The sequence below is a fragment of the Sus scrofa genome, chromosome 6 (genome assembly GCF_054392235.1).
Source record: "Sus scrofa isolate SSC_HxYL_T2T_F1_AM1 chromosome 6, Sscrofa_HxYL_maternal_Yorkshire_Landrace_v2.0, whole genome shotgun sequence".
Lineage (NCBI taxonomy): Eukaryota > Metazoa > Chordata > Mammalia > Artiodactyla > Suidae > Sus > Sus scrofa.
The window spans coordinates 87,941,513-87,962,463 of NC_139388.1; the positions used below are offsets into that span (position 1 = coordinate 87,941,513).

Sequence of the window (20,951 nt, forward strand, 5' to 3'; positions counted from 1 at the left end):
TGAGGGGAATTCAGGATGGAGAAAAACAGGAGTATTCTTGCTTTGGATATACTAGCCCTTAGGTAGTTAAAATCATGTAACGCAAAATTTCCAATGATCCCAGATTCTTGCATCTTCCCATACATAGCATAAAGTTAAAATCATTAATTTGAAATATTTATTCCTTGTGATTAACCCAGTACATGTTTTTCCCAGCAAAAAAAATGAAAGTTTATGTATACATCTTAGTTCCTCTTTTACTTCTTCAGAGCCTTTCCTCAGAACTATCTGAAAGGCTGTTTCTGGGACTGTAGCCCTCAGAATAAAACTTAACTCACAAATTTTTTGTTGTGCATTTTTATTTGTCAAAACCCACGTTCTGATTCTGTAGGTCTAGGGAGAGGGTCTAGGAATCTATATTTTTAAAACTTGTATGTTTACTATTATGAAGATATTATTTGTTTTTTATGGTATAATGGTTATGATTTTAAAAAGAACATTTAGGAGTTCCTGTTGCGGCTCAGCAGTTAACAAACCCAAGTAGTATCTATGAGGACTAGGGTTCGATTCCTCCCCTCGCTCAGTGTGTTGAAGAATCTGGTGTTGCCATGAGCTGCGGTGTAGATCGCAGACACGACTCAGATCCTGTGTGGCTGTGGCTGTGGTATAAGCTAGCAACTGTAGCTCCGATTGGACCCCTCGCCTGGGAAACTGCATATGCTATGGGGGCAGCCCTAAAAAGAAAAAACAAACAAACAAACAAAAAATTTAAAGTATTGAAAGATTAAAAAAAAAAAAAAACTCAAAAAAGAGTTCCTGTTGTGGTCCAGCAGAAATGAATCCAACTAGTATTCACGAGGACGTGGGTTTGATCCCTGGCCCTGCTCAGTGGGGTGAGGATCCTACATTGCTGTTAGCTGTGGTGTAGTCATAGACATGGCTCGGATTCTACATTGCTGCTTTGGTATAGGCGAGCAGGTGCAGCTCCAATTTGACCCCTAGTCTGGGAACTTCCATATACGTGTAGCCCTAAAAAAATAAACTATTAAAGGATAAAAGGACATGACAGCTGGGATTTGGGATTTTCCTTATAATAACCCCAGTAGAGGGAGGGGGTAATGATGGAGAAGAAATGAGTGTGTCAGTAATTGCTGAAACTGAGTGATGAGTGTGGAGAGTGTGTAGTATTGTTATACTATTCCCACTACTTTTCTGTATTTTGAAATTTTCCAGAATTAAAGATTAGGGAAAAGTAAACCTCTGGTAATAATAATGCAGCAGCCTGTGGAACTGTCAATATTCATGGAATAACTTCTTGGAAGCCTGTTTCCTTATAGCATAGTCTTAAAGGAAATTTCTTTTTTTTTTTTTTTTTTTTTGTCTTTTTGCTATTTCTTTGGGCCGCTTCCGCGGCATATGGAGGTTCCCAGGCTAGGGGTCCAATCGGAGCTGTAGCCACCGGCCTACGCCAGAGCCACAGCAACACAGGATCTGAGCCGCGTCTGCAACCTACATCACAGCTCACGGCAACGCCAGATCGTTAACCCACTGAGCAAGGGCAGGGACCGAACCCGAAACCTCATGGTTCCTAGTCGGATTCGTTAACCACTGTGCCACGACGGGAACTCCAAGGGGAAATTTCTTTAAGTGTTTTGGTTTGCAAGACCCCTTTGTGTGGCAAAGTAGATCCCCTTATTTGCAGTGAACAGATATCTCCCTGGAATTCAAATTTCTGACTGCAGAGCCTTGACTGCCCACCCTCCTCCCTCTGATTACTGACAAAATAGTAGATGGGTACACTGGGCTCCTATGTGATCAGTAACCTGGAGAAGAAATCTGGAGATAGAATGTGGACAGATTGTAATACTGATTCTTGCGATTTCAAGGCGATGAAAGTTTCTCTCTGGGAGTTCCTGTTGTGGCTTGGCATAAACAAATCTGACTAGCATCCATGAGGACACAGGTTCTATCCCTGGCCTTGCTCAGTGGGTTAAGGATCTGGCGTTGCTGTGAGCTGTGGTGTAGGTCGAAGATATGGCTCAGATCTGGTGTTGCTCTGGCTGTGGTATAGGCTAGCAGCTATAGCTCTGATTAGACCCCTAGCCTGGGAACCTCCATATGCCAAGGGTGCAGCCCTAAAAAAAAAAGACAAAGAAAAAAATAGAGAGAGAGAAAATTTCTCCCTTTCTGGCCTCAAATTCCTTCAGTCTCCTTTAGGAAGATACTTTAGGACTATAAAGAAAAACAAGTGCATGCTTGTCAAAAAAGACAGGACAGTGGCTATGTCCAAGCAGGAGGAGGGAAGCACACAAAGGGCTTCTAGAGGCTGATAATGTTCTTTTTCTTTCTTTCTTTCTTTCTTTCTTTCTTTCTTTCTTTCTTTCTTTCTTTCTGTTATGGCCTCACCAGAAGCATATAGAAGTTCCCAAGCCAGGGATTGAATCCAAGCCTAAGTTTCGACCTATGCCTCAGCTGTAGCCAACACTATGCATCCTTAACCCACTGTGCAGGGCTGGGGATCGAACCTGTGCATCTGTAAAGACCCAAACTGCTGCAGTTGGATCCTTAACCCACTGAGCCACACAATGGGAACTCCGAAATATAGTTGATTTGAGGTGTTTCAGGTGTACAGCAAAGTAATTTTGTAAAATATATAATGTTCTTTTTCTTGACCTGCTCATAGAAGCACAGGATTTCACTATACAATCAATTATTTAACTCTAAAATTGGAGTTCCCGTCGTGGCCCAGTGGTTAACGAATCCGACTAGGAACCATGAGGTTGTGGGTTCGATCCCTGGCCTCGCTTAGTGGGTTAAGGATCTGGCGTTGCCGTGAGCTGTGATGTAGGTCGCAGATGCGGCTTGGATCCCGAGTTGCTATGGTTCTGGCATAGGCCAGCAGCTGCAGCTCCGATTAGACCCCTAGCCTGGGAACCTCCATATGCCTAAAAAGACAAAAAAAAAAAAAAAAAAAACCTCTAAAATTAGTTCTGTGCACTTGTGTTTATGTAATATGTCACACATTTTTTTTTCAATTTTAATGCCTCAGAACTTGAGAAAGGACTGGAAATGAAAGCAAGCAAAAATCTGATTCCCTAAAATTCAAAGTTAGACAAAAAAAAAAAAAGAAGAAGAAGAAAAAGAAGGAGTTCCCGTCGTGGTGCAGCAGAAACGAATCCGACCACGAACCATGAGGTTGCAGGTTCAATCCCTGGCCTCGCTCAGTGGGTTAAGAATCCAGCATTGCCGTGAGCTGTGGTGTAGGTCAAAGACACGGCTCGGATCTGCTATTGCTGTGGCTGTGGTGTAGGCCAGCAGCTACAGCTCCAATTAGACCCCTAGCCTGGTAACCTCCATATGCCTTGGGTGCGGCCCTAAAAAAAGACAAAAAACAAACAAAAAATTTGAAGTTAGAGACTAAGTTAGTCTTGGAAAAACTCCCAGAAGTGAAAATGGGTAGAGGTATGAGGGTTTAAACACTTCCATAAAGTGAATTCCACAGAATGCTAGTTCTGGAGGATGTCAACTGAATGAATAAGTTGGGAAGTGCTGGGTTATTCAATCCACCCAAAAATATTAAGAGCTTTAAGGATCAGGCAGTATTCCAAACGCCATGAACTTGATGGAGCAGTAATTTGTCTCAAGTTAAACAGCTTTCTTTCTGGCAGAACTGCTCAGAGCTCTTAAGTTGCTACTGAGTTCTGAATGGCCAAAATGTGGGACAGGATTTTTCTGATGGCCTAGTGGTTAAGGATCTGGTGTTTTCATTGCTGTGGCTCAGGTTCAATCCCTGGTCCAAGATCTTCCACATGCCGCAAGCACCACCAAAAAAAAAAAAAAAAAAAAAAAAAAAGAGTGGGACAGACTCTGCCTGTTCCTCAAATTTCTAAATCCAAGGTGTCCCAGACCCAATTAACATGGCACCTCAGGTTCACTCAGCTGCACTGCTATCCCAGCCCCTCATCCCCTTGTTCATGGAGAGGCTGAATGCTACTTCAGCTGTGGTCATCACCTCATCCCCTAGCATTCGTGGCTGTCGTGGCCTTTACTGGAGTGAATCTGGGCTCTAGCAGAGCCTCTGTAGGCAGCTCCAGTGTGCCCAGTGTAACCCCTAACAGGCTGTTTCTGGGGCTTTTTTTCCCCCATTTTTGTTATGCAAGTGCCTGAACTTAAGCTTTGATGATCCGTTTCAAAAGAGGCATCCACTTTATCTCTAATAAACACTTTGCCAGACACACCACCAGATAAAGAACCAGGCCGCCTCTCCCCACTGAGGATCCTTTGTTTTAGAGATCTTAGCTGATTTTGCTAACTGACCATTTGGGCCACTCGGCTTTTTCTCTCTTCCCCACTTTAAATTCTTGCTCTTATGTTTTAAATTCAGTGAAATTTTGAAACCCTATGCCTCCACCCTGGACCCCAATAAAAGCAGAACCCCAGGCCTATGCTTTCTCCCTCCCTCTCTCCACCCTCGAACTCATTACATGGCCCCAGGGATGCTATGTAATTTCTAGATCTTATAAGTAATAAACCCTTCCTTTTTCAAAGTTTTCTTAATGGTTAGTACTGAAGGGCTTCTTGAAATCAAAATAAGAACTGCAAGGGCAGGTCCAACCACAACGTGGGTTATTGATAAGCCAAGACCGAAGCACAACACACAACACACACCCAACCCCACTGGACCCCTGGAGGCGCTGCTGCGCCCACCACCTGCAGAGTCAGCTGACAGGTGCCTTCCAGCTTCCCCTGCAGCTGCCCCAGGCAAAGGCCAGTTAATGCAATGGAAGAGCAAAGACCTAAATCCTGAGAGATGGGAGGTGCAGGGTGCTGGCTGACAAGTCTCTCCCTTCTTCCCCCTGATGAGCTGTTGAGGCACCCTGTTCTTTATGACCTGCTAGAAGCATCTGCTGTGGCTGAGCAAGCAGCAGGGGCTCTTAGAGAAGCTGTGGCCGGCTCTGTAACATGATACATTTTATTTGCTTCCCTCCTTTCCTGCCTTAATTCCCCTTCCCTTCACTCTGGCTGTCCTGAAAATGTAGCAAAACTAAAGCCTTTACGCTTTGCCTCAGCTCTGGTTTCTGGAGAATCAGAGAAGAAGGCCTTGGCCTTTCTGGAGGGTCTGTTTTCCTTGGAGCTTTCATTGGGAAAGGCTGGCTTAAAGGACAACTTCTTTGGCAGGATAGAAACCTAGGCTTGCCATTCCTATTTCCTGGCGCACGCTTCCTATCGCACCTTCTGTCCAACCACCCAGAATGCCCCTTTCCAAAAAAGGGTGACTGAAACCCCAGCTCTGTGGATAATAAGTAGAAGAAAGCGCTGTGCATTTATTAAAACAACATATAACACAAACTCGGTTACCGTCCCTTATGTCAGGAATTGACATTGAAATACAGTACGTTATCCCTTCCTAGGCCTGTGAGGGCCACCCAGCCCTCCCGCCAAGGGAAGGAAGTGGGCAGCTGTATCAACCTGGCTTCCTTCCCTTCTTTATAATAATCGCCAGTCACACAATGACCAGGCGTTATCATACAAAAGTTCCTTTACAAAAAGCACCAAATCGGCATACATATACAAGTATATACAAAAATCACATTTTAAAAACGTACAAAATATTCCATTCTGCACCAACGTAGAAAAGTATCCAGTATGGTTGTTTCAAGCATGTTTCCAAATCTGGTTCTCAACGCTGGACACAGCGGTGGGGTCCTACTCCTAGTTCCTGCTCTCTGAGCAGAGAGAAGACACACCTCCCCGTTGCCCCTCCAGGGGCCCGACCCCTCCCACCCTGGGCCTGTCACCAAGGCATCTGGGCCCATCCCCACCCTCCCCAGTCTCTCTGCATCTAGAGGGTCTCTCCATCATCCAGCTCCTTTTACTGGTGTGCTGAAAGAAAAAGAATGAGAAACCCAAGGTGAGATGACGACTCAAGAGGATCCAGACCTTACCAAGCTGCCATGACAAAATTGTCAAACTCCAATTCCTGCCTGGCTTCTTTTTAAAACCAAAATAGAATGTAGCAGGGAGTTCAACCCATGAGGTCGAGGGTCCACCCCTGGCCTTGCTCAGTGGGTTAAGGATCCGGTGTCGCCGTGAGCTGTGGTGTAAGCCACAGACGCGGCTTGGATCCCGAGTGGCTGAGGCTGTGGCATAGGCCAGCAGCTACAGCTCCAATTTGACCCCTAGCCTGGGAACCTCCATATGCCACAGGTGCAGCCAGAAAAAGCAAAAAAAAAAAAAAAAAAATCAAAAAACAAAAAACTAGAAGGTTACTTTGTATTTTCTAACTAGATTGGAATTTAGTTCCAATAATAATATGAATTGAAAACATAATAACATTAGCAAAACTGTCCTCTCTATGCACCAATGCATTAAATGACCATTTACTCCTAAATACCACCTATTCTTTTGAGGTTGGTACTATGATGTCCCATGCACAGATGAGTAGTTAAGACTAAGAAAAGTTGTGAATTGCCCAAGATCACACCACTGGTCCATGGTAAAGCTGTGATTCAGAACCAGGCCCTTAACTATACTCTGCTAGGCTGGCAAACTCAGATGCTCACAGGAACCAGCAGGTGACATGAATGGGTCAAGCAAGTAAGCTGAGAGTGGTGGAGATGGGCAAACCGGCAAGTGCATGTCCCACCCAAAGAGGGCAGACATTGCCCGGTGCCAGCTCTCTGAGATTAGAGAGAAGGGCGAGCCCAGCAATTGTTAGCGCCTTCCAAATTTTCACAAGGTGAAAATCCAGATTTGTAGTTGAAATCTAAACAAAACAAAACAAAACAAAACTTTTTTTTAAAAAATCTACTAATTTAGGAGTTCCATGTTAACCTAGCAGTTAAGGGATCTGGCGTTGTCACTGCTATGGCTCAAGTCACTGTGGTGATGCAGGTTTGATCCCTGGCCTGGGAACTTCTGAATCTCAAAGGTGCAGACAAAACAAACAAACAAACAAACAAACAAAATCACTAGTAATTTTAAAAAGATTGACAACTGGAGTTCTCAATGTGGCAGGTAGGAAATGAATCGGAGTAGGAACCATGAGGTTGAGGGTTCAATCCCTGGCCTCCTCAGTGGGTTAAGGATCTGGCGTTGCCTTGAGCTGTGGTATAGGTTGCAGCTGAGGCTCAGATCTGGCATTGCTGTGGCTGTGGTGTAGGCCAGCAGCTGTAGCTCTGGTTTGACCCCTAGCCTGGGAACCTCCATATGCTGTGGGTGCAGCCCTAAAAAGCAAAAAAAGGAGTTCCCGTTGTGGCACAGTGGTTAACGAATCCGACTAGGAACCATGAGGTTGCGGATTCGATCCCTGCCCTTGCTCAGTGGGTTAACGATCCGGCGTTGCCGTGAGCTGTGGTGTAGGTTGCAAACGCGACTTGGATCCCGCATTTCTGTGGCTCTGGCGTAGGCAGGTGGCTACAGCTCTGATTCGACCCTTAGCCTGGGAACCTCCATATGCCGCGGGTACGGCCCAAGAAATAGCAACAACAACAACAACAACAAAAGACAAAATAAATAAATAAATAAATAAATAAAAGCAAAAAAAAAAAAGAAAGAAAGATTGACAACTAATTTAAAATATTCTGATGACCATCGGGCCAAGTCTGCCTTATGAGTGCTGTATCGCTTTCTGTTTAGTAAGGTCATTTAGCTGTAAAACGGGAATTATTTACTAGGAAATAGTTTGATTGTTTTTTTTTTTTTTCCTCCATAAGTAAAAGGGAACATGATTTTAATAGGAACAGGAAATAGCACCCCAGTGTCAAGCACCACACTGTTGTCACCGAATGAATGAACGAATGAATGGAGAAAGACAGAATTTCTCACCTTCTTCCTTTCCCTCTGTGGCCTCTTCCTCTTCCTGATCTTCTTCTTCTTCTTCAATGAACTCTTCCTCTTCCTCATCTGTGTGTGACAAAGAACAACAGCATTGGTTGGGGCTGGTGTCTCAGAGGAGAGACTCAAAGGGGATCCAGGCTGGAGAGAGCACTCATCACACCCCCAGCTGGGGTGACATCAGTGGCCTGGGAGGTGATGGGCTTGCCAAATCCAAGCTGCACAGAGGCCAGCTTCCTCCTTCCCCATCTCCTCCTCCCTATCCACACCCCTCCAAGGGAGAGCGGCTCAAGGGCTCCTTTGTTCTAACAGCAGTAGTATCTCTCACTTGATCTGCCTGAGACCTGGGGAGACTCTGGGGAAGCCTTGCACCTCTGTACATTTCTTAGCCACCTCCATGTTGCCTGGGAGAAATGGGACAAAAACGCCTGTGGTTCTCAGGGATCAGAGTCCTTATCCTGAAGGAATCTCCTCAACCTTTGAAATCTGCTTGTCCAGCTCTCCTTGTCCAGTTTTCCGCATTCCTTAGCCTACAGACGCTTGGATATGGGATGCAGAGTGCTTCTGAGGCCACCTACTCCTTGGTCATCTGAAGCTGAGCCCCAGACAGTGACTGCGCCACACCCCACATCCCCACTCTCCCATCCTGGGAGATCACCTTCAAGCCCTCCTCACGCCCTCTCTCAAATCTCTCTCTTAATCCTTTGAGGGCCCCGAAAGGGTCACCAAGAGTCAGAGCCTCTATCAAGAGTTTCTGGGGAGAGGCTTGAAAGAATTAATTCCTCCATACTGATGGCCCAAATTCCAGAAAATGTAGCTGGGATCTGTGCAAAACCCAGGGAATTTTTTTGGTGGCAGTTTAATCATTATCACAATTTTTTAAAGCTTTATTAAAGCATAGTTGATTTCTTTATCACAATATACTACTGATAGAAGCATTTGCTGAGGACTTACTGTGGGCCAAGTGGCTATTTATGCTAAGGACTGTACAGGCATTGCCTCAGACAACCCCTGCAAGGGTCTTGTGAGCCAGACAGCCCTTGGTGGAATTACTGGCTGTGTAGCCTCCCCTCCCTTGGCGTCATTGCCTCAACTGCAAAATGGAGATGACAACAGAAACTACCTCTTAAAGTTGTTGTATTAAACAACAGAAAAAAAAAAAAAAATAGAAGTTCCTGTTGCGGCTTAGCTGTAACGAACCCAACTAGTATCCATCGGATGCGAGTTCGATCCCTAGCCCTGGGAACTTCCATATGCCATGGTTTTGACCCTAAAAAGCAAAAAAAAAAAAAAGAGAGAGAGAGAGAGAGAGAGAAAGAAAGGCGTTCCCATTGTGGCATAGTGGAAACAAACCCAACTAGTAACCCTGAGGTTGCCGGTTTGATCCCTGGCCTTGCTGAGTGGGTTAGGGATCTGGTGTTGCCATGAGCTGTGGTGTATGTTGCAGACGCAGCTTGGATCCCAAGTTGCTGTGGCTGTGACCTAGGCCGGTGGCTACAGCCCCTATTTGACCCCTATCCTGGGAACCTCCACATGCCGCAGGTGTGGCCCTAAAAAGCAAAAACAAAAACAAAAATACAGAATTTACTTCAAGGGCTCAGTATCTGGGACATAGAAGGTGCTTGATAAACGGTAGCTGTGGGTACTCTCCCATTACCTACATGGACACTGAGGCTCGGGGAGATTACTGAAGGCCATGCAGATATTCACGATGCCAGACTACTCACATCACATGATCCACTCCTGAGTATCTTAGCTTAGGGAGGGCAAGAGCGGAGCAGATGATCTATAGCAATGGATATATCCAAGTCCAAGTCCATTGGCATCTCAGCTCTGGGATGCATTTTGACCTTACTCAAGAATAGGGTCTATTTGGGCTTCGGAGAATAGATGTAATACAGCAGATTCCGAAAGCCTGCAGGAGAGCCCATGCAGGAGGTGCCAAGAAGATTTTCTGTTTCTCCTGCCAGCCCATTCAGAGTTCTTCCCTGTTCCTAGCCCCCCTTTTTTTTCCTACCCCTCTTTCTTTCTCTCAGCAGATCTTTGGAGCATCACCTCTGAGACAATGCAACATTCAGCGGAATTGGATCCGCCCTCTCTCTTTGTTATTGACTAGCTACCATTCAACTGTGTCACCTTGAGCAAATTATCCACATCTTTGTTCTCCACCTGGTTCCCTCGTTTTCTCTGGTTATTTTTCCTTTATTATTGTTATGGCTATGTTGTTACAGTGATTATAGGTACTTTATGGAAGAGTAATCACAAACAGTAATGAGGATAGAATATAGATACATTTAGGTGTCTGAGTGTCCTCTATTATAGCAGTAACAAAGCTGAAGGTAGGACTAGCTTTAGGCAATAACTAGTATATGTCTAGAACCTTACAAATGCTTCTGCATCAATATCTCATTTGTTGCAACAGTATCATTCCGATGGTCATTATCAGTAGACCCATTTTTAACCCAGATTTAAAGTTAGGAAATGAAGCTCAAAGAGGTGGAGGGAGTCACCAAAAGGCCACGCAGATACAAAGCAGTGGAGCTGGATTTGATCTTAGGTTGGCCTGACTCTAGTTGCCATGCTCTTTCTTTTTTTCTTTCAATTTATGGCCACACTCACACACACACACGTCAGATCTTTTTTTTTTTTTTTTTTCCCAGTTTTTAGGGCTGAACCCACAGCATATGGAAGTTCCCAGGCTAGAGGTTGAGTCAGAGCTATACCACAGCCACAGCAACTTGGAATCCGAGCCACATCTGTGACCTGCACCACAGCTCACGGCAACATCGGATCCCCAACCCATTGTGTAAGACCAGGGATCGAACCTGCATCCTCATGGATACTAGTCAGATTCATTTACCCTGCACCACAATGGGAACTCCCACTCCAGCTCCTTTAATCCACTGCACCAGGCCGGGGCTCGAACCCACGCCTCTGTAGAGACCCGAGAAGCAGCAGTCAGATTCTTAATCCACTGTGCCACAGCAGTAACTCCACCACGCTCTTTCTATTGCCCCAAATTGCTCCCTGTAGCAGATCTATACATAATTTATCGAGCAACAATTATGTACCAGGCACACTGGTGGGCTCTGGGCTCATTCAGAAGTTGGCTATATGAGTTTCACTGTTATCTGGATGCCTTTGTATCTGCTTCCACGTGGGCTCAGCGGGAGGAAAGCCAATTTCCAAGGGGAAATAGACACGGGGCACCACCCCCTCCTTACCTGTCCCAAAGTCGATGGCCCTCAGGGTGTCTGCTATGTGCTCTAAGTTCAAAGTGAAGTAGTCCATGTTTTCAAAGCCCTGCTCTGTCTTCCCCAGCTGGCAACCCTTGGAAGCTTCTACAATACTGTGAGGGAGAGAGAGGAAAGGGGGTGGGGGGGGGGGACAGTGAGATATCTGGCCTCAGTGAGAAAAGGAGGTGTTTTAGCTCCTCTTTAAACCAGTGCACATGCTTGTGTCCACACCCAGGCCTTGCACCCTGAGGCTCCCCACCAGAGGGTAGAGTATTTCCTCCTCAGTCACAAGCAGAAGAGATGGTTCAAGAAAGCAGGGATGCAAAGGCCAGGAAAGCCCTCCCAGCAGATCTAAAGCAAAGGAGGAGGCCCCCTGAACAAAAAGTCAGAGGCCCAGGGGGATCAGGGGTGCAGGGGGGGTGGTGGAGGGGGAAAGTTAGGGATTTGGATCATAGCCCTGAAGAGACACTGACCTTCTGATGAGCTGCTTGGCACTCTGTGGAGAGAGAGAAAGAGCATGTGGTCAGGACTGAAGAAAGGGTGGCCCCAGGAGATCAGCGAAACCAGGGACTACAGATGGGCACTTGTCGCTGCTCTCTAGCCCACTTGGGACCTGCTTGCTAGCTTCAGCCAAACCGAACTTGGGTCTTTTCCCTCTGTCCAGTCTGCACAGGTCTTGGTCATCATCCTAGGACCCTCCCATGGTCCTGGCAGACAGCTTGGATTCTAGGACTATCCGCCTAAAGTCTTAAACCCTGAAATCTCCAAGATGGGAATCACATTCTAATCACCGTTTTATACCCATCATGTAGCACAAAGCCTGCTCCATAGTATGCACTTAGGAAATTTTTGTTGAACTGCATTCCTCCCTCATAAAATCTTATAGCTGATCCTTTTCTGTCTCCCCCAACCAGCTTTTCTAGAGCAGGGCTCTTTTTCCTTCATACGTGTCTCCACCTCAGTGGCTGGCCTATAGTAGGTGCTCAATTAACAGTCTCTCCATGGACACTGTATTTGCAGTTTACAAAGCCGTTTCACAAACATCCTCTTATCTGATCCTCATAAAATCAGTTAAGAGGAAGGAAGACAGGAATAGTTACAGGCTCATTTTACAGATGAGGAAACTGAGGCTGGGAGAGCTTTAAGTGCCTTGCCCCAGGGCACACTCACTGGTGAGCAGTGATGAGCAGTGATGGAGCACGACTTGACCCTCAGACAGAGCTGTTGAGTTGAAATGCCCACACCCTCCCAGTCCTGCTCACCAAGAGGAAGATGGCCCCACCAGGCTCGTCCAGGGACTGGATGGCTGTCTCCACCAGCTTGGTGGACTTGTCCAATTGCTCCCGGTACTGCTGGATGAGACCCTCGAGGAAGCTGAGCTTCTCCTCCTGCTCCCGCGTGATCCGCTGAAGCAGCTCACTCTTCTTCTCGTCCAGGATGGCGTACAGCACATCAAATTTCTGGCTCAGCTCTTCCTTCACCTGGTGACTGTTATCCTGGGGACAGAAATCTTGGAGTCACATCCTGCAAGTCCTCCTTCCTGCCCCCAAGCACTTCCTTCCTGGGATAGGGGCGCTGGGAATAAAGAGTCTAAAGCTGGGAGAAATTTACTACACCCTGACTTTACAGATTACACAATGAAGCCTTAGCAAAAAGAAAGCATGTGTTAAGGTTTCTGAGCCACTTAATACACCAGTAATGCCCTAGTAATGTTTGGAGGCGGGTGTCATGGAGAAAGCTACCCTTTTCCTCAAAAGTAGAGACGCTAGGGTCAGATGGGATAATGTATGTGGCTTCCTGTGTGCCCCTGATATGAATGAAGTAGGATAGTTACATAGGTAGTTGTAGACATTCCAATAGGGGACCATAGATAGAGAAGGAAACCTAGGGAACTTTGGGAGATCACTGTAAATTAATACTCTCTCCCATCAGAATGAAGCAGGCTTGCTTAACTGTAAAACCACAAAGCACAAGCTATGCCTCAGGTCATTAAAATGAGGTCTGCATTCAAGCTCAGCAAGACAATGACCCTTAGGACCAAGGGCAGGAGTTTAAAGCCTGTCCTCCTGCTGATTAGTTTTTTGTTTGTTTGTTTGTTTGTTTTTGTCTTTTTGCCTTTTCTGGGGCCGCTCCTTCGGCATATGGAGGTTCCCAGGCTAGGGGTCGAATCAGAGCTGTAGCCACCTGCCCACGCCAGAGCCACAGCAACGCAGGATCCGAGCCGCATCTGCAACCTACACCACAGCTCATGGCAACGCTGAGCAAGGCCAGGGATCAAACCAGCAACCTCATGTTTCCCAGTCGGATTTGTTAACCACTGAGCCATGATGGGAACTCCCTGCTGATTTGAATAAGCACCTTGACAGTCCCAGTTTGACCTGATAGGGTCAAGTACTCTCTTATCCACACCAAGGAGGAGCTACTACTGGAAGAAAGAGGAAGAGGCAGTCTTTTCCCATCCTCCACTCCCCTTGGATTATGAAAATGTAGCCTCCTTGCCTGCCTGCTTGCATCCCTCACAAGCGTCTTATCTTAATAAATATATTTCTTGCCTATCACTTTGTCTCTCCCTGAATTCCTTCTATGCTGAGGCACAAAGAACCTGAACCTCAATAAGTCCAGACACCAGGTGAGTGATTCTAATTTAAAAACCATGGGTTCAAGACCCAATCTGGGTTTAGGCTGGGTTGGGGTCCCAGCACGTGGGTTCAAGTCCCAATCTGGGTTCTGGCTAGGTTCAAGTCATAAGTGCTGTCAGTTTCACCCACAGGTCACACTCTTCCCCCCATCTCAGGACCAAGACCAGATTCTGGAAGCTCTGCATCATGTGGTCCTCCAAGAGCTGGAGAAGCAGCTCCTCCCTCGGTGGCCTCCCCATCGAGGATCCCTTCTATCCAATACTCATGCCACATCTTAGTTTCCTTACCTGTAAAATGGGTATAATAATAGCATCTTATCCGACTAAGGGCTCTGGTATCCTCTGTCAGACTGGGAGCCCCTCATGGGTAATAATAACATCCACATCCTTCTTTAAACCTGTCATTCACACAACTCTGTCCACCAGGAATATAATGGTGGTCCCTTTCTCCCATCTCATTTCCAAGTCCCCACTTCAAAGGGAGATGGAAAATCATGGTTGCTTTTGCAAGGATAGAAAAGTTGCCTTCTGCCTCTATGGCCTTGCTACTCAGCGTGTGGTCCAGGGACTAGCAATTTGGGCAAACCCCTGAAGCTTGCTAGAAATACAGAATCCCATGCCTCATGCTAGACCTACTGAATCAGAACTTGAATTTTAACAAGATCCCAGGGTGATCTGCATGCACATTAAAGTTTGAGGAGCCTTAGCCTACAGAGCACTGGAAAACAATGCTCTAAAAACTACTAGAACATTGGGAATGAGTGGTGGGATGCCCCCGAGGTCAGCCCTGGTCTGTCTTGCTCACCACTCCCATCCTCCGCACCTCTGTGACTCACAGCTGTGCTCAAGAAGCATTTGTTGAGTGAGTGGGTGAATGGATTGTTCAGTCCCTCCCCCACCGTCCCTGCTTGGAACCCCCCCTCCCAGTCTCCAGGCCCCACGGGTGAGCCACCCCAGAGTCCAGGCTGCACTGGAAGCCTTCGAACCCCTAGGAGGCGCTATTCTTCCCCTCACCTTGGTCACTCGACAGGAGTCCTCCAGCTGAGTGATGATAGTTTGCATGCGGTCATTCCCCGCCACCAGCATGGAGATGCAGTTACTCAGCTCAGTCTAGATGGGAGGAAGGAGCGGGGGATCAGCAGAAGACAAAGATAGACTCAAGGCCTGCCCTCTGGGAGGGGCAGCAAAATGGCACCCTCATGCTCATCTCTTCCAGAAAGAGCCTGTTTCTGAGGCTTAGCTCATTTCCAGAGCAGAGACTCAGTGAGATGCGGCATCCCTCATTTTACAGATGAGGCCCAGAGAGGGGAAGTGAGCTGCCCAAAAACACAGAGCAATGTGCTGGCAGAGGAGAGGCTTATTTCTAGGAAGAAAAGGACCCAGAAAAGCAACAGGTTTGGAGAGTTCTAGAAGAGATAGAGAGAAGAACAAGAGGTGGGGAGGACAGAGTGCAGAAAGGGGAGCTACAGCTTACTGCATGTACAGATTGGCGGGGCTCCCACAGGCCCAGAGACCCAGGAGAGGGCTCTCAGCTGCCTCCTGCTGCAGGGGGATTTGGGGAGAGGTGACCAGCATGGGAGAGGTATCCAGGGTCCGAAGCTTCCTGGGTTGCAGAGGTCGTGGCCTGAAAGGGCCTTGTTGCCTGGCCCTGGGATCTGGTCTCTCCCTTGTGGCTCTCAAGTAGCTCTAAGTATAACCCATGAGCTCAGCCATCTCCCTGAGGAAGGCAAGGGCTGTTGTCCCTGTGGCCTGGGAAGTCACTCCAGGGGGACTATTCCTGAAAGCCCAGCTCAGCAGATCTACAGGGATCAAATCAGCATCCTGAATCATCTGGTCGTGCCCAGCAGGCTCAGGCTGGGGGGTAGAAGTGGCTCAGGCCAGTACCTTCTGTCCCTGGAAGACACTCTGCAGCGGGGCCACCTCGCAAGCCTTGTGGGCCCCAAACACCTTGCACATGGAGCACGTGGGCACTTCGCACGTGAGGCAGTAGATGTTGATTTTCTCGTCTTCGTGCTCCTTGCACATGGGGTGGCTGCCCTTCTGCAGGGGCCGACTGCAGAGGAGAAGAGTCATGAGTCACGAGGTGAGGATCTCAAGTTCCCGTCTGCCCCCCGCGCCAGCCCCAGGAGGCCACCACAGACCTGTGACTCCAGTTCTCAGGGCTTGCCTGTCCCCATCCTTTTCTTTTCATCCTCTGAGGACCCAAGACCATGAGAGCCAATGACACCAAGGCTAGGATTCAAACTCCAGTGATGGAGTTGAACTTGGGCCCTGATAGCACAGGATGTGGGAAGGGCTGTAGGATCCCAAAGTCAATTTGAGACATTTTCAAGAAGAGGAAACTGGGTTCCAGAAAGGTGAATTGACTTGCCCAAGGTCACCCAGCAAGTCAGGGCAAGGGAGGCTAGAGTTCATTTGCTCTAATTATAGTCTCCATAGCTCTTGGTTACAGCAGGCCGGGCGCTGAGCAAAGTAATTTATACTCATGGCCTCACTGAATTCTATATTTAATCCACTAGACTGTAATCTCCATCAAAGCAGGGAAACTTGCCTGTCCCTGAATCTGCAGTGTACAGTGCCTGGCGCAGAGAAGGTGGTCATTAAATACAGGCAGAAAAATAAATGGGGAAGCATGCCATGAGGGTGCCCTGAGGCTCCGAGAAGGAGGTGGTATGTGTGCCCCAAGTCACACAGCTAGAACATGGGCCATCAGGGCGTCCAACAGCCCAGCACAAGCCTTGACTTCTAGTCCAGAAATTTTTTCCAGGGTCCAGAATCACTTCTTTGCCTTTTTTCCCAAATACACACGTTTTTTGGTGTGTGTCTGCTGCATATGGAAGTTCCCAGGCCAGGGATCAAACTTGAGCCATAGCAGTAACCTGAGCCACAGCAGTGACAATGCCGAGTCCTTAAATGCTAGGGCAGGGAACTCCCCAAATACACACTCTTAGAATGACTTTCTCCCTCTGTCTCTCTCTTTGCTTCAGGCTTCTGGCATGTTCTTCTGTGCTTCTCTCAGGGTCACTTCCTACCTGAGATTCAGTTTTTGGAGTCTAGGTCTTACCGCTCCAGCTATACATTATACTCTCATTTAGAGCCAATAGCATGTCTACACCATCTCTGAGTTCCCAATCTCATAAAGGGTGAATCGTCCCCATCTGTGTCAGTGCCTCACCTCCAAACAGCCTTGCATGACTGATCTCACCCTGATCACAGACCTCAAGGTCTTAAATAAGCCCCTTTCCAGACTTGTCTTTTTGCATCTTTCAGCCCACCCCACCCCCCACCCCATGCCGGCAGGGCTGTGCCTTTGCCACCTGTCTCTACCCCCGGGAAGGGATCTCAAGGAGGGCAGTAGGTACAGAGGTGAGGCAAGATCCTGGGGGTCTGGTGCCTCTGTCCTCCACCATCCCAGATGCCCATCCTCCCAATCCCAGGTGCCAGCATCTGGGATCAAGTCCAGATTGATCTGCCACTTATTTACTGGGAACTTGGACAAGTGATTTTACCTCTCTGAGCCTTGCTTTTATCCCAGAGCTAGTGGGATCCTGGCAGGAGTTGTCTGTAATGATTGCATAGTGCCTGGCACAGAGCAGATCCTCTGCAACTATCATCATCCTTCAACTGTGTAGAAAGACCTCGAAGGGTTCAAACACTAGGTTCTTCCTAGGTCAACACTGGGTGGGCTAATATTTTGGTACAATATTGGTTTTATTATGATTATTATTATCACGACCGACAATATAATTGAATTTTTGCAGTGTTGAACTCTAGCAACCTGACAGGCAGTAGAAGTGACAAATGTCCACTATGGAGTCAATCAGACAGGCTTCTTCTCGGCTTCGCCACTGGCTAGCTGAGTGGCCTCGGCCAAACGTCTGCCTGCAGAAAGGCACTTGGTGATGGTTTGGGACCACAAGGGGCATGAGGTTAGAGTCTGGAGGTCCTGATTGTAAAGCTATCTCCCTGGTAGCTCTGTCTCTCCCCCTGGATCTGAGGCCCAACACTGCACAGCCTCCACCACTCACAAATTCTGCCTGAGAATGAGCTGCTGTTTCACAAGCAAGGAGACTTGGAACCGGATGGATGGGGCCGAGCAATTCTGCTTCTCAGCTGGGAAAGCTTGGGTAATTGACTTCACCTCTTTGAGCCTCAGCTTGCTCATCCGTAAAGTAGGGATGATGGTCCACAGGACTGCTGTGAAGCAGCAGCGAGAAGCAGCCCCAGAGTCTGGCGCTGTGGTTATCACCTCGGGGAAACTGGCTCTGTTCTGTGTGCTTTCTCTGCTTATCAGGGCCACTGAGCTGGCCCCAGTGCCTCTGTCTCCCTCTCGCATCTCATCTTTCCCCTGGTTTCTGTCTCAGGAGGGCAGCTTAATGTCTGGGTCCCCTCCCATTCACCGAGTGACACCGAGAGCCAGGGTTCAGGGATAAGATGAGCCACTGTTCCTGCCTGAGTAAGAGGGCTGGCTCCGGGCTGGATGAAGGGGAACAGAGCCTCGGGGAGCCAGGCTCAGAGGACAGAGCTGGGGAGGAAGGACGGCCTCCCAGCCGCTGGAAAACCGACCTGGAGCACTCCTGCTTGTAGATGTCAATGATGTTCTCCACCAGCAGATTCCTCTGCAGGCCGTACACTCCGTGACGGTCCATGATCACCTCATGGCGGCAGGAGGGACAGCGGAAACGGCCTCCGGACATGGACACCGAGCCACTCCGGCTGGTCCAGTAGGGATTTGCAGCCTGCTGGTGACAAGGGCAGGGGTGAGGTCTGGGCTCCCTCCTCAGTCCCTTCCCCTTTCTGATCTCCCTCCAGCCTTCTCCTGCTTACCGCCAAGAATTCTCATCAAGTCATAGGACTTAAAGCTCCCCGTCCTGGGAGGATATGTGAAAAAGAATGTATGTATATGTATATATGTAGTATGACTGGGTCACTTTGCTGTACAGCAGAAACTGGCACAACATTATAAATTAACTATACTTTAATTTAAAAAAAGTGAGGTGGTTCCGGTTGTGGTGCAGCTGTAATGAACCCGACTAGTATTGATTAGTATCCATGAGGACAGGGTTCGATCCCTGGCCTCACTCAGTGGATTAAGGAGCTTGCATTGCCATGAGCTGTGGTGTAGGTCGCAGATGAGGCTTGGATCCCGTGTTGCTGTGGCTGTAGTGTAGGCCAGCAGCTGCAGCTCCAATTCAGCCCCTAGCCTGGGAACTTCCATATGCCATGGGAGTGGCCCTAAAAAGCAAAGAAAAAAAAAAGGTAAATCTCCCCATCCTGAGATGAGAGAACAGTCACTTACACAGGGAGCATCTGAGGAGTGACTAAGCAATCAACAGGTTTGGAGGTCAACAGACCTAGGTTCAAGTCCCAGTAATTCTCTCAATGACTTTGAGCGAGGAACCTTCTCTCTCTAAGACTCAGTTTACCCATTCATTAAATGGGCCTATAATTAGAGCCAGCTCACAGGGCTGCTACTTTATTATTTATCTATTTCTTTATTTTAGCCATGGCCACTGCCTGTGGAAGTTCCTGGGCCAGAGATCAAACCCACACCATAGCAGTGACAACGCTGAATCCTTAACCACCTGGCCACCAGGGAACTCCCTAGGGCTGCAGCTTTAAAAACAAAGTAGTGAGAGGACATGTTGTGAAGTGCTTCTGGGGGAATCAGGAGCACTTTCTTAGGGAGAGGAAGCCTCTCCTGCCCCATAGTATAGGAAACAGCTTCAAAAAGGAAGATGCCTCTACTGCCCAGGGCCTCTCGGCCACCGGGCCACCCCTCTCCTAAAGCTCTGGGCCCCCTGCCACCTCCCAGCTGGCTCCAGCCCCTGGGGTCTGGTTTCTCTCTCCTCTCTGCTTGCCTCTCCCACTTATCGCTTGAGGCATTTGACTCCTGATTGGAGAGTCAACGGCTGCTCAGGGCAGGGGTGGGGTAGCTGCAGGCAGGGTCGGGAGGGGACATGTGCGTCATGGAGAAGGAATGGGGCAGCCAGAGCTGCCTCCCTAGCCCCCTCAGCCCCTTCCAGAAGCCTCCGGAGCAGCCATTCACTTCAGCAGGGAAACAACCCCAGGCTGGAAGGGGCCCGGGCTAAGCAAGAAGTGCTCTTTGCATTTCCATCACGGGTAAACTGAGTAGCCACTTGGGACCCCCGGACTAGGCCATGCCCAGCACTGACCTGGAAGATGTCGTTGGCACACTTTCGGCAGAGGTTGTGCTGACACGGCAAGATGACCACCGGCTTGGTAAACATCTCCAGGCAGATGGGGCAGATCAGCTGCTTCTCCAGGTTCTCCATGGGGTTCCCATCCTGGATCAGGCTTGACTTATAATCCATATTGTTGGGAGACGTGGGGACCCGCCTGGCTGCCTCCTTCACCTGCTCTAAGCAAACCTGGGGTCTTGCCTTTGTCACAAAATACCCACCCGGAGCCTCTTTGCCCTCTTCTCCTGGCGCCTGAATTCTGTCTTGGTCTGAGGCCCCTCTGATATTTATAGCTGAACCCCGGTCACATGAGCCCCAGGAGGGGACCAGCTGAGCATTCCGGTGCCAAGTGGCTGGCGAGGCTTGAGTTTCCTCCAAGCCTGAAAGACTGGCCCTCTCAAATCACATGTGGGGATGAGCAATCGCTGTTCCCTGGGGATGGGGGTCGAAAACAAGAACAGCCTGTCCGTGGGCAGCTTGTGGCAGGACTGGGTACCCAGAATGTCTCCAGAAATTCACCTCCTCCCACCGCAGTCTGGTAAGGAGGGGATGGGCCACTGGGGTTTGTGGGTTAATAGCCGGTACCCCCTCCCTGACCTAAATCAGGTCCGTGCCCTCCTCTGCGTCCCGATGAGGCCCATCCCTCAGCACAGCATGTGGCTGGAGAACTTGAGACCCCCCTTCTCCACCATCATCCGGGCTAGCCCATCTCTCAGCCACTGATTCCACTTTCATGCTGATAGTGTTCCCTTGAGATAGAATCCGTTCCCCTCATTTTATAGCTTTTGACACCGAGGTCTAAGAAGGAAAGGACCTTATCTGAAGTCATTTAAAAGGTAAGTGGCAAAGGCAGGAATCTTATTCATTCACCAGACATTTTCCTGAGTACTAACTATCATGAGGCACCAAGGTGAAGGATAAATGAGTGATCCTTTTGCCCGCCCTGGGATGCTCACAGCCTAGTAGGGGAGACCGACTGAAATGGTCCGAAGCCCTACCTAGCCACTCAGAAGTTATCCAGATGTTCCCCTTGGCACAACTTTAAAATTTTCTCCACGT

General features: G+C 48.4%; 1 protein-coding gene across 1 annotated transcript; it reads right to left on the reverse strand.

The window, feature by feature from the left end:
• Positions 1-5,846: 5,846 nt before the first annotated feature.
• Positions 5,847-20,122, reverse strand: TRIM63 (tripartite motif containing 63). The gene is given in 9 exon segments (NM_001184756.1): positions 5,847-5,862; positions 7,807-7,884; positions 11,040-11,164; positions 11,525-11,547; positions 12,314-12,547; positions 14,704-14,799; positions 15,574-15,742; positions 18,256-18,428; positions 19,866-20,122. Coding segments are annotated over 9 exon segments (1,068 nt in total). The 5' UTR covers positions 20,025-20,122; the 3' UTR covers positions 5,847-5,851.
• Positions 20,123-20,951: the final 829 nt, after the last annotated feature.